Source organism: Botryllus schlosseri, chromosome 9, assembly GCF_051294905.1.
Source record: "Botryllus schlosseri isolate E-star chromosome 9, Bs_hap1, whole genome shotgun sequence".
Taxonomy (NCBI): domain Eukaryota; kingdom Metazoa; phylum Chordata; class Ascidiacea; order Stolidobranchia; family Styelidae; genus Botryllus; species Botryllus schlosseri.
Window position 1 is genome coordinate 14,020,887 of NC_137244.1, and position 14,453 is coordinate 14,035,339.

Sequence of the window (14,453 nt, forward strand, 5' to 3'; positions counted from 1 at the left end):
GTCATCATGGCGAAAAGCTTGGAAAAGATGGGTATAGCTGGGCGCGTCTTTCTGCAAGAGGCGTTGACCAATACCACGGATCCTTTGGGGGCTATTGAGGATTTTCAACGGGATAATAGTATTTTGCTACCGTCTCTACGACCTGCCCTGCCTTTGCTTGGTAAGGTACTTTGAGATTCTGTTGGGTTTGCTTCCTTAATTAGATATCTTGTGCCGAATAAACGTGAACAATGTTTCCTTTGTGATGGCCGTGAGTGTTTTACCTTGTCAGTAGCAGAGGTGGTCAGTAACGAAGTACTTCTACTTTTTTGAAGTACTCAAGTAGTTTTCCTCTACTTCTGGTACTTACTCAAGTAGATCTGATTTTTGCTACTTCTACTTCTACTTCTTAATATTTTGTGATCTACTTACTTACTTGTCGCTATTTTCAGTTTGTCAAGTAGAAGTAGTTCAACCTTTCAACCAGGAAGATAGCCTGAGGAATTTCGGAGCTGTTTTCACGGAGTATTAACATTTAATTTTCATAAAAGTTTAGTAGAGCCCAGAATTTACGTCGCACTTTGCGCGCAGTGGATACGGAGTGACCAGTATGATTTCACGAAGGTATCGGTGAATATAATTTAGGTGGAGGGTTGGCGTGGTTCCGTTCACGCCACATTGTCGCCCTTCGCCCATATGAAATAATTCATCACAGTATATATGGCTCATCATAATGTTTGAAACTGATGTTTCGCAATGTGACATTTTCTTGTCATATCGTAATTTAGCATGTCCATTGTCCATGGCGTGTCCTAATCTGGAATAGTGGACTATTGACTTTTTTGGTTTTAGAGCTGTTTTAGCATACCACCTATGAAACTTTCTAGACTAAAAACATGAAATACATATTCTGCTTTTAGAAGTATTATTAATATTTCACGTTCTATTCCCAGTATCATATACTATGAGTTATAATTAATATCAGTTCTTTTGTCTGGATAACATACATGTTGAAGTATAAAAGCAAGTGCAGTAATGCCTTGTATTTCTGGAAATAAAGCTACGCAATATGGCATTTTTACGGTCCACCATATTTTTATTAACGTTTAGTAATCACGCAAAGTGTTTACACCGTATCCTATAAAACTTCTCCGTATTGCTCTTATAATATGGGGATGGCGCCATAACATGCTATTTTCCAAAACGTGCTGTTCGATAAAACAGAGGATTAGCATCGCATTTCCTTATCAATACTATCCTTTTCATCCCACGAGGTGGGCGAAAGCTTATGCTATCGAAAATTGGATACCCGCTGCTATGCATCAATATGAATCAAGCTCGTCACCTATCACATAGCTCAATTTGCACCTTTCTAATATCCATTCAATCACGATCGTTTTCACAACTACTTACTTACTTGAGTACTTTTAAAGTCAGAAACGTCTACTTCAAGTAGTTTCAGGTTGCTTATGAAAGAAGTACTTCTACTTGTACTTGAGTAGATTTTTTCGTCGCTACTTCTACTTGAGTAGCTTTCTTGACTACTTTGACCACCTCTGGTCAGTAGAGATCTATCTGTCTACAGTTTGTGCGCAACTCTAGCTAGGAATGAACACGCGCCTATGAGTACAGGCATAGCTTGAAATCTATCAACTAGGGTTGTGTAAGTAGAGTCAATGGATCGAAATTGGACTGTCTTCCGTGAGTGAACAGTGAGATATAAAACTTGATCAACTCCACTCATTCCAGCTTCTATGCTATTACTGGGACTGGGAGCATAATGTGACCATGTTGGCCGAAAATGCAACGCATGCAATCTGTGGATGTGATTTCTATTCTCGTCCGCATTAGTCAAGTTACATATTTTATGCCAATGCCTGCATATCCTTACAGGTTATTACAATGGAGTACAATGATGTTCCATGGTCACTAAGCGATAAATATATATGCTGAACTAATCAGAGAAGTCTACTTGACGAAGCCAATCCGATCGTTTTCAGTCCTGGACTTGTGTCCACTAATATAAATACATTCTCTTGTTAGAGTGATAGAGATCACTACAGGATGCAGCCTACTAAAAGTCTTTTCGTTTTTAAGATCTCCATGGATTGAAAAGACTAGACTTCAATCGGTCTGTATTTGAGGAGCTCCGTGAAAAGTTGGAGGAAAAAATTGCGCAGTTGGCCAAGTCGGGCGATGCAGAAGCGAATGGAAAACTGGAAGCGATTCTCGAGAAAAGTTTCGAACTAATGAACATTCCGTCGCTCCGACCTATCACAATGTGTCTCTTCAAACATCTGCCAGAGGTATGTGCAGTTTGCGCGGTCAGTAACGATAATAATAATACATTTTTGGATAACTCAAATAGGTTTTTTCGACGTGCATTATTCACTCAAGCAGACGTATGTCTTCCGACTACTGCTTTGTAAACTAGGAAGCCGGTTTGGAAATGGTTTTAGTGACTCTTTTGATTGAAACCAGGGTTGTAATGACTCGAGTCACTATTTTTTGATGACTCGACTTGACTCGACTCGAGTCATTTTCCCAAAATAAGGAAATGACTCGACTCGAGTCTATCTGTGTATTGACTCGACTTGGACTCGAGTCATTGCGGATGACTCCAACCAAGTCATTGAATTGAGACTCGGGCGGCCAAAACCGACATTTCATTGTAGTTTCGAAGAATAGTAAAGTAACCACACTATGGGGATTTCGTCTATTTGTTACTGGTACTTGAAAATGCGACCAGAAACTGCTAAAAGTGAGGAAAATTAGTGTATTATACATGCGAATCATTCGATATTATCAAACGGAGTTATTAAAACTGGATGAGTCAATCCGTGTCAGTTCTCCTGGCCACTGTAACCACTACCTCGGAATTTTATGAAAATTGGTATGATCACAGAACTTTATTTTCTGATTTGAGAAAAGTAGATATTATCAAAATCGGTCAAATAGAATAGAAGATATGGCCCTCCAAAAATTGCTGTTTTTGTAATCGCTCACACGGAAAAAATGCTACAAATTTAGACATGTCATTTAAATTTGCCATCTTTTGGTCAAATTAGGGGTGTTGAGGGTGATACTTTCAAACTTGGTCATTTACACCCTACTTCATACTTATACCCCTTGCTCGACACCTGAGGTTGCATAGCTTGACCTGTGACCCAATGATTTTGTTCGCACCTTCAGAAATCACTCACGCGTGACGGCATTTTCAATTGCAAATATCTCTGGCTGACCAGGTGGTAACACCAAGTTTGAGGTGTCGTTGGAAAGCTCATGTAAAGGACTTTTGAAATCAACAATAATACTAGTCGGGAATTAATCGAAACAATCCAAAAATTTGTTGTAAAACAGTCTTTAAAAAGTTGTCACGTTTTTGAAAATTTTTACTATTATACATTCATAACAGGCTGCAAGCCTATTGAATAAGTCTTGTATTTCTAGTATAGGTTCCGTTTTCGAAGCTGGTTCTCACAAAAAGGTTTTCCACTACCAAAAACCAAAATTAAAAATAGATCATATTTTATAAATTGAAAATTGGATATGTCGAAAGAAAAATTTAATCTCAATGTTAAAGCAAAGCTTGTCAAGGTTTTCAAGGTGATGAGATGCCAGAATTAGTGGAGATGGCAGACAAATAAAGTGAAAAATTGTAATGAAGCAACTTTCGAAAATATAATATAAAAAGAAAAATCAATAACCCAAATTCATCAAGAGCTCGAATCATTCGAGTCCTAACAATGGCTCCAGAAAATCTCAAAATTTTTGAGCAAATGAAAGGTTGGTGAGAGATGCCAAAGAGCAAGAAAAAGACAATGAAGTTTGTTCTTTGCCAGCACCACGAAAAGGAAAGTAACTTTCAGAAGAAACTAGGAACTAACATGCATATAACATGTTTCAATCTAAATTCTCATCTTACACTCATAAAACAAACTCTGTAGAATACCTAATTTCACTTTTATTCTATCTGTCAATTACTTTGTATGGAGGGTAATCGGTATAATTCAAACAGATAATTGCTCACATAGAATGTGTTGACAATAATTTTAAAAAGATTTTTAAGAACGTAAGGGAATTTTGCTGCACAGTTTGAGTTGAATACACAATACTTTGAAGCAGATATCAGAATACTGGATGTGTCCTAGATGCTTCTACACTAACTCACCATTTTGGTCTTAATTGAGAGCTAGTCCAATATTTAAATCAAGGTTTCGCTGTTTAAACAGGGCCTTTAATTCTTTCAGAGTACATAGCCAACTCGGTCTTTCATTCCTATCATCATCCTGCTACATTCGTTGTTTTAAAAAAAAAATTACAACCTTTGAATTCTTTCCTCCTTTTCGTGGTGGTGGCAAAGAATATCCGTTGTCTTTTTCCTAACTCTTTGGCATCTCTCACCATCCTTTCACTTACTCAAAAATTTTTTTTCTTCACCAATGTTACTGCAGCCATTGTTAGGACTCGAATTTTTGGAGATCTTGTTGAATTTGAGTTACAGTACTTCTTTTTTCCAAACCTGATTCATTTCTATTTTTCACTTTATCTGGCTCTACTAATTCAACTTGAAATACCCTGACAAATTTGCTTTACAATTGAGATTTATTTTTGAATTTTTTGTCTTGTCCCATTTTTAATTAATATAATAATAATACATTTTGAATTATTGATGATTTCTGCTTTTGATAATGGAAAAACTTTTTGTGACAACCAGCTTCCAAAACAGAACTTATTTTACGAATATTCATGCTACAAATATAAGACTGACACCTGTTATGTTAAGTAAAATTGCAACAATTTTCAAAAACTCAACAATTTTTTCAAGACTGTTTCACAACGAATTTTTTAAATGTTTCAATTAATTCCCCACTAATATTATTGTTGATTTCAAAAGTCCTTTACAAGAGCTTTCCAACGACACCTCACACTTGGTGATACCACCTGGTCAGCAAGAGATATTTGAAATTGAAAATGCCGTCACGCGTGAGTGATTTCTGGAGGTACAAACAAAATCATGGGGTCACAGGTCAAACTATGCAACCCCATGTGCCAAAAAACAGGTAAGAGAATGAAGTAGGATGTGAATGGCCAAGTATGAAATTATCACCTGCAACACCCTTAATTTGACGTAAATATGGCAAATTCAAATTACATGTATTAATTTTATACATTTTTTCCGCTTGAGCGATTACAAAAACCGCAATTTTTGAACGGCCATATCTTCGATTCTAGTTGACCGATTTTGATGAAATTTGTTCTTCTGAAATCAGAAAATGAAGTTTTCTATGCATGCCAATTTTCATGAAAAACTGAAAAATTGGTTACATTTTTCCGTTTTTCTGGTGAACTCGACATGGAGTTACTCGGATTTAACAATTGACTTTAACTGGAAACTGAGTAGTCAACACAATGACTTGGACTCGGACTCGAGCCATAATACCATGACTCGGACTCGACCCTCTGCTCGATGACTTGGACTCGAACTTGACTCTGTGGTGAATTGAAAATGACTCGACTTGACTCGAGTCAAAACTACAAAAGTGAGATTGACTTGTGACTCGGAGCCATGTGACTTGGTTACAACCCTGATTGAAACTGTCATAACATTGGCTCATTGCAGCAGCATCAGGCACCTTGCAAGCCACCTCCAAGTAGATACTAGAAGTATGCAACCTTTTGACCATTGACCAAGCTTACTTTTTAAAATACTTTCTTTAGTATTTTTCTGGTTTTCATTTTCTGCATGTTTTGACACGTCCCGGAAATTTTAAACAGAGATCAGGCAAAGACCTCTTACTACTTCTGAATTATTTGCATCTGTTGCAAAAATGCATATTGCTATATGATGTATTGAAAATTTGAATCCATACATGTGCATACACATTAGGGTTGTTCAAAATTTGGAAAATCTTACGAATCCTCCGTTGTAATGTCTTATTCTATAGATTATTGATAAAAAACGACAATGGGCCTAAAAGAAGCTCACAGGAAGGCCGTTAAGGTTTCGTGCAAAGCGTTTGAAAGTAGCTGGCGAAGAATGGGCGTGCCACCAACCATAGAACGACGAGAAGACTAGTAATCACGAAACCACGGCTCTTGATTGGCTAATCGGCTATGCTCCAATGACCACTGCAGCAGCAGCTTGCTGATTAGGTGGTCAAGGAGTCTGCTACCGGCGGCGATTCTGAAAGCGCACTGTATGTAGCAGGGATTTCTAAAACTTCTAAAACTTTTTCTAAAACTTTTAGATATCCCTGGTATGTAGGTTGACAGATAATGAATTTCGATTGATTCATGGTATGTTGAGGTACGAAATACATGATGAACAAACGACAGCTACTCCACAAAAACGTCTAAAGCATGACCGCTTTATTGTGAAGGAAACCGCCGTAGCCTATATGCCTTATTTTCAACGAGGGAAAGCATAGGCACTTATGCAAGTGGCGACGGATTTCTAGTTTCAGAAAGGATATATCAATATTGAATACAGATATAAAGCTTAACAGTTACACTATAACATGTGTAATCTTATTGGACTCAGGTTGTAGTAGGCTACATAGTTGAAGTTTTGAATGCTCTAGGGATCAGCAGAATCGGGCGGTTAGGCTTGGCACTTATAAGACAAATTGAATTCACTTGTAAGTGTTTTAAAAGTCCCTAATGATGCTGCAGAAACGAGATGTAAATGCAAGCACAGACTATGCTTGATATGATATACAAACTATGCTGGATACTATGCACTATTCAGCATTGTGTGTCTTTACCTTTACACTCCTTTTCTGCGCGATTATTAGGGACTTTGACATATCATATCCAGCATAGTATGTGCTTACTTCTACACCTCCTGCTTCATCATTAAGGAATTTGACAACACTTGCATCTGAATACAATTTGATGTAAGCATCTGATAAGTGCTAAGCCAAACTCACTGATTCAGCCGATCCTTAGAGCTGTCAAAACTTCATCTATGTACTACAACCTGAGTCCAATAAGATCACACAAATTATAGTCTCATTGTTAAGCTTTATATTTGTATTCAATAATGATATATACTTTCTGAAACTGGGGATCCGTCGCCACTTGCATAAGCGCCTATGCTTTCCTTCGTTGAAAACAAGGCATATCGGCTACGGCAGCCTCCTTCACAATAAAGCGGTCATGCTTTAGACGTTTTTGTGAAGTAGCTGTTGTTTGTTCATCATGTATTTCGTACCTCAACACACCCTGAATCAATCCTAAATCATTATATGTCAACCTACACACAATGCGCTTTCAGAATCGCCGCCTGTAGCAGACTCCTTGATCAGCTGATCAGCAAGCTACTGCAGTCGTGGTCATTGAAGCATAGCCGATTAGCCAATCACGAGCCGTGGTTTCGTGATTACTAGTCTTCTCGCCGTTCTATGGTCGGTGGCACGCCCATTCTTCGGCAGCTACTTTCAAACGCTTTGCACGAAATCTTAACGGCCTTCCTGTGAGCTTCTTTTAGGCCCATTGTCGTTTTTTATCAATAATCTATAGAATAAGACATTACAACGGAGGATTTGTAAGATTTTCCAAATTTTGGACAACCCTAATACACATACATGTACTCCCACTGTTCAATTTCTCAGTTTTTTTAATCGAAACCATCTGAGCAATTTTGGAATTCTCAACTCCCACTTCTGTTCGAAGCAGTTTTGATCAAATTGCTACCGTACTTCTACTTCTATTTAAGCACAATACTCTTACTTCCTGACCAGCATCGCAACTAATTGATGGCATATTGACATTGGTGTCTTCCAGGTTCCAGAAAAGCAGTTAAAAGCTCTGATCAAAGACAAGGAAATGTACAAATTGAGTCCGATCGAAGTGAAAAGGCAGATTTGGCAAAACAACCAAGCCTTGTTTGGCGACGAAGTGTTACCTCTCCTTAACCAATATATCAAAGTACTCGCACTGCAGTTTCGAATAGCAATGGTGTACTAACACAGATTCGCCTTTCAGGACAAAGATGACATTATATTCAACGTGGAAGCGCCTCTAAATAACTTTTTTACTTTATCGCCAAAGCAACGGCGGCAAGAAGCGGCCGTGAAGCAGCTGACAAACATGATAGGTACAAACCTATTACGCGGTATAATGCTTTTATTCGGCTTATATTAATCGCGAAAAGTTCAGGAAAAAATGTGCGGCTGTACGACATGGTGCTGCAGTTTCTACGTACGTTATTTATGAAGACAAAAAACGTTCACTACTGCTCATTGCGGGCTGAAATATTAATGGCGCTTCACGATTTGGAGGTAGGTATATTCATACCGTTTTGTGTGCAATTCTGACTAGAGTCTGACCGATATCTGACTCTGCCAGTGACATTTTTGTCAATAAGTCAATATTTCTGCTGATATCAAAATATGACCTATTTCAACTAAACTTCTATTCGTGACTGTAATTTGAAAAGTATAAGTCAAACAAACTATGTTCGGTTCGGTTTATTAGCAATTTTTATCAGCTCAATACACCACAAAATTGCAATGCAATGAAAAGATAGGAAGGTGTCGAACACCTTGGAGTAGCCTGTAGAATCAGACGCCCATCTTGGCCTAGGCGACGTAAAAGAAGAGGCATGCACACTGAATGAAAAGTAAAAGAAGATAGTATAGAAAAGCAAGCGCAAAAATGGGGCGGCATGTTATGGAAGGCGAGATCGGTCTAGGTCAGGTCGTGGTCCGGTAATCTTGAAAACGGACTAGTATTCATTTAGTGGAAATTGCTTGTATTTCGACTTGAATGTTCATTTGCAATGAAACTCCACCCGAGTTAGAAGTTAGCACTTCAGGTCTAGCAGGTGTGTATTGTAGCTCGTAAACACAACTTTTCAGCGTTTTCACTCAATTTCTACAAATGTCCCTGTGTAGGCTCACGGTAGCGAAGACTTGGAACAATTGCAGGAGTGATGATGTAACTAGACAGTTCGGTAAATATCTAACGTAATTGACTGATATATAGAGCCTATATTTCTGTGGAGACAAATATCGGTCGATCTGAATTTCATAGAGTGATATCATCGTTTAGATAACGGACGTATGCTCTGTCGATCCCTGCTACAAATTCACGTGGTGCCTGGATGCGTGCATTCGCGAAAAATATATCGACGTCAAAAGAGCTCGGGAATTGCAAGGGTTCTTGGACAGCGTACGACGAGGCCATGAGCAAGTCTTGGGGTAAGCAACCTGTATACTTGGATGGCGCAATGTTTCGTGTTACCCTTTCAGGGACTTGTCTATGATATTGTTCGATCCGTTCGCTGTGAATACGATGTTGTGGAGTATTATGAAGGTGTTGCAAGACTTAACGGTGCATGAGACGCTGCCTAGAGTATGTTCCGACGGAGATTTGGGTATCGTCAAAAATCTGACAAGATAATATTTGTTCAGGACAGCGCCGAATTGGTTTTGCTTATCAGAATGCTTGCTCTGGGCGAATCAGCTTGGGAGATTATTAATAAACAGGTAATTGTGTGGTCGTTTTGTATAGCTGTAACTCTGATGTTTGACAGAAATCTCTGTGATGTGTTGGGACCAGGGCTGGCACATTTGAATCGAGTAGTAAGAAATGATTTTTCGAGTGTTGAAATTATATGCTCCTCACCACTAGAATTTAATTTATCCACTAGAATTATACGGTTTCAATACTACATATTATATTCCTCATCGTTTTCAAAGGTTTTCAAGGAGCCCAGAATTGATTTAGATATTGTCACGAGGTTTGTTCCGGCTCTGCTTGCGGTCGGAGTGTGTAACAACATATCAACAGTGGTGAAGAAAACAGAAGATTTTATAAAGTCAAAAGGCGATGTAAAAGAGGAGATTACCGACCAAAGCGAGTATAACGACTCTGCCCCCACGCAACTTCTAATAACGTATGTATGGCTACTGATGTTTGTGCTGTACTTTGTGTTTGCAATCTTTGCTGCAATTTCAGGTGCTTTTTAGAAACTTCTAAATCAGTGGTACTTTTTTAAACCTAACCCCCCTTTTCGATAGTGACAAATTTGGCGCCCCCGACGAATGCTTTCACGCCCTCCCCCCAGTTTGAGAACCATTGTTATAAACCAACGCGTCGTTTGGGTATTCGGCAGAAATTTGTCAAGTAAAATTAACATACTGGTGCAAGCTAAATTACAGAGAATTTTTTTTATCAGCGTTTGCGATTATTTATCTTGGTTATTAGAAATAAATGTCTCTTACATATTTGTGTTCACAGTATCATTTGAATTCATTGTATACTGTATAGATTTTGTGCAAAATATTACTTCCCGCCTATAGGCTTTCTGATATGTCTGTGTTCGACAGGCTATTGCACATTATTCATGTGCCAATGAACGTTCTTGTAATATTTGATACACATGTCTTCAAAAAACTTACGATGTTCCCAACTTTAAAATGTTTGAAGTTGAATGTACGGTTACTGGTATTTTTTTGTTAATAGTGCACAGCACAATGAGTTCTGCTAAGAATGGATAGGCTATTGTATTAGTGTAAAGTTGAAGCTACGCTAACTTGCGGTACACTACTTCATTACTATCATTTCTGTACCTTGAACCTTGATAACTTGCTTTCCTGCGGAAAGGGGTAGTTTGTCCCAAGTGATAGTGGGAATTGCAGTTTGCACTGTGACGTTAATAGCTCTGAATCTTTAGGTTTCTACAACAGGAGCCGCTTTCTTGCCAGATCTTCATGTGGTACATTATCTATTTGGTAAAGCACAGGCGAAAGTCAATGCTTCTGAAGTATCTGCCATTATTAGGTGAGTATTGAATGGCAAGCCAATGCAGAAATAATATGCTGTTGAATCAGGCGTAAATGACGCAGAATGCGTTTTGAAAACCAGTGCTATCTTTCTGTTATGGGTTTAATTGTGTAGCTCTGCTTGGCACCGAAAGGATGAGGCCTCCAACCTCGTTCAATGTGGATTAGGTGGTGACTGTGTGAGTAATAGTCTGGATGTGGATGCATTAGAGATTTTTCTACATCAATGTATGAATCGATTTGTCATTTGTTCTGGTACGACCCGAGACCTGATTTGATGCCCCACCTCTCACACTGACTTCAGGAGCAGTATATCCCCAGTGCAGTGTTGGGGATTGGATATCCTGTTCTGTTTTCAGCCAAGCATCACAAAGAAGGCGCGAACGATGCGATATTCTTACATGCGCTGGTCGGCCAGTTATCGTTACATTCCGGCCCTGCAGCTGTCGAGGACCTCCTGACTGACGACGACTTCTGCCAGACACTCTTCAAATTCCTAATCCCGGGAAGACAAACAAAGTAACCGCATGAGAATCTCGCTGTTCTAGCAGACAAATTTCACCTGAGAGATTCATTTCAACAGGGAAGTGGCGCAAAAACATTTACTCAGGCTGCTGCTGAACACATACAGAAGAATCCCGCAAGCAAAGCTTAGGAACGTCCTGTCGAAATTAGAGGCCAAAGGTAAAAAGGTGAGTTCATCTTCCATAAGACTTCCATAAGAACCTGTTAATCTGGGACACTACACTTTAGCATTCAGAGGCCGTGACTGAGCTGGTTGCTAAACTGAGTGTAAAAGTATCGGAACTGGATTCTGAAGCAGCTGAAAAGCAAACTGACCATAAAGAAGACGTCGATTTGCTAGGGGTGCCGACGCCAGCCCCCATATGATCGAATGCCATTATGTTTCTTGAGTTATGATTTTGATAATAAATGTCTGCACTGCCCGAATGTTTGTGTAAAGTCTTTTTGATAATAAAAGTCCACTTTAATGTTTTTTCGTTCGCAAGCTGCAATCGTGGTAGCGATTGAAACTACCAACAAGGTATTTTTTAAACTAACAGCGGCGGAATATTCAAGATGTTACGGGTATAGCTTAGTTACATGCTGTTATTTTTACATAAGTTTGTCTATGCGAGTACGACGGCCAAGATCGACATTTCATAGTAATTTCGAAGAATAGTAAGACTTGGGATTCCGTATATTGGTACTGGTACTTGAAAATGCGACCAGAAACTGCTAGAAATTAGTATAGGCTATTATAAATGCGAACCATTCGAGAGAGAGATGATATTCTTTCTCGCCTGCACCATCGAGATGCTTTGGCGACGGAGTTGCGATACGGCCCCATGAGGTCATCTAGTCTGCGCCCCCGTTTTTTTTCTCCATGCTATCCGTGATTGCTGAGCGCCTAGCAGGATAGCTGCGGATACCATTTTTTGAGTCTTTGGTATGACAAACAGAGTTATAAGAAGTGGGTTTGACAAGACTTTAATTGGAAACTGGGCAGTCAACACCATGACTCGGTGGTGAATTAAAAATCACTCGACTTGACGCGAGTCAAAACTATAAAAGTGAGATTGACTTGTTACTTGGTTGCAACTCTGCTTACAACTGCCTGCCTGACCACTGCAACAGATTGGCGGATTTCAGGGTTGCAGCAGATTGGCGGATTTCAGGTTTGCAACCGAATCACAAGTCGATCTCACTTCTATAGTTTTGACTCGAGTCATTTTCAATTCACCGCCGAGTCAAGTCATCTAGACGAGGGTGGAGTCCGAGTCATGGTATTATGACTCGGGTCTGAGTCCAAGTCGTTATGTTGACTGCTCACTGCTCAGTTTTGTTAAACCCACTTTTTATAACTCAGTTTGGTGATATCGAATGGTTCGCATTTAAAATATACTAACTTTCCTCACTTTTGCCAGTTAACAGTCAAATTTTAAACTGATGCAGAGCTTCGTGAAGTAAGATTTGGCCTGGAAACGTGTTCGATTTGACTTCACGTTCATGCTGCCTCCGGTGACGACATGCGACTAGACAAGTACGAGCTGACTCGCTAAACCGCGCAATTAGTAGGCTACGATCATTCGCTTTCCATTCATTAATTTTGGGAATAGCCTGGCATCGGTGTTGTCAAGTGTTTGCGTGCGGCACATGTAGCCTACTCGTAGTAGGCTACGTCTACAAGTAGTAGGAAATTAGAAAGATAGCTCGACAAGGTGCTTATAGTCTTACTCCAAAGCGCTTCATCTCTGAATATTGTCGAAGATAAGAATATTATTCGAGTTGACGCGCAGTCGGTTCAGCCATGGCCTCGGCGCAAAATTAGCCTATGTTTATCTGGGCAAGTCAATTTTACCTCGACTCAGCAATCAGCAGACACTACCGTAAGATCACAGCCATCATAAACATATTTAATTACGAATAAAACCCGCAAAATGTCACTCTCTAGCACAGGGGTTGCCAACCTGCGGCCGTGGAGACATAATTCAATTGGTATGTGTTGGCAGCCGTCGACATGAAAATTGAATTTACGGATTGACTCTCGAATTTTTGAGTTATTTTAATTAATCTTGAAATTTTCTGTGCGATTTAATACGACTTCATTTTTCTGTTTTAATGTAGTCGTAGGGCACTTTGCAATCTGAGCCCCACGGTACAGATGCGAACTTGAAGGTAGGGGAGATGTGGTACCGATGGATCACTGGGACCGAAAATACTTTGAAAATTCTCTATGATAATTCCATGATTATACTCCGTGAACTTGTCCACAATTGCTTGCTGGCAAAATCTTTCCTCACATACAAAACAATTCGACGTGCGCGAGCTATGGGGTCTCTCACAGATGTATTTTGTTTTGGGGGGTGTAAATTAAGTAAATTTATATCGACATATACATTTTTCTTTGTAACCTTCAACACGAACAAACCAGCAATCATTTTTATTGTGAAGTGCAGGGCTTGTATCAGGCTATATAATGGCACCTATTATTTTTTTCAGTACTTTCCTTGAGTGGAATTTTTTTCGATTCATGTATAAAATTCGTAGGGTGGGGACCGATGATACAACAGCCAAATCAAGCAAAATAATCAAGCATACTAATCATAAAACAAATGAAACATGCCTACGTACAGAAAATCTTTATGTAATAATTGCATATGATGTTTTATCGCTATAACGAGGTGTTTGGAAGTCACACTGTCGATTTTCGGGCAATATGTATGTACCCTCAAATTTATAAGTCCGGGCCTAAATCGAAACGTGATTTTATGACAACATTTGAGTTAATATTTATTCTATTTCTTGACGGTTGCGATCAAACATTCTTCTTTGGCTTACTGTAGCTTAGATTATAATGTTGAATTCTAACAGCAGACACGCCACAACTACCAAGTGTGAGCCGGTTTATTGTCAAGGCAGGAACGCGAGTTCCTCAAACAGCAGCAGAATACAAGGAATATGCCAGACTACATAATAGCACGTGCACAGTAACGAAAAGGTGCAACACTAAGGGTGGGTTTCAAATAGTCGACTTAGGCCCGTCGTCGGGCTTAAGCTACACCCCTCAGGCTGAAGTCGGTTTCAAAACTGTGACTTGAGGGGATTTCCCCTCCAGCGTGCGCTTTGTTAAGACAGATATCCAAGCCAGCTAGGGGGTAGGCTGAAGTCAACAGTGCT

General features: G+C 39.4%; 1 protein-coding gene across 1 annotated transcript; it reads left to right on the forward strand.

Moving 5' to 3' along the window:
- The first annotated feature begins 5 nt into the window (after positions 1-5).
- On the forward strand, positions 6-11,769 carry LOC145447199 (negative elongation factor B-like). Its single transcript, XM_080325607.1, has 13 exons — positions 6-160; positions 2,077-2,285; positions 7,768-7,911; positions 7,969-8,080; positions 8,143-8,264; positions 9,037-9,185; positions 9,237-9,339; positions 9,399-9,473; positions 9,687-9,883; positions 10,664-10,770; positions 11,132-11,291; positions 11,356-11,464; positions 11,526-11,769. Exons 1-13 carry the CDS (start codon positions 7-9, stop codon positions 11,661-11,663), a joined length of 1,779 nt encoding a protein of 592 aa, XP_080181733.1. The 5' UTR covers position 6; the 3' UTR covers positions 11,664-11,769.
- Positions 11,770-14,453: the final 2,684 nt, after the last annotated feature.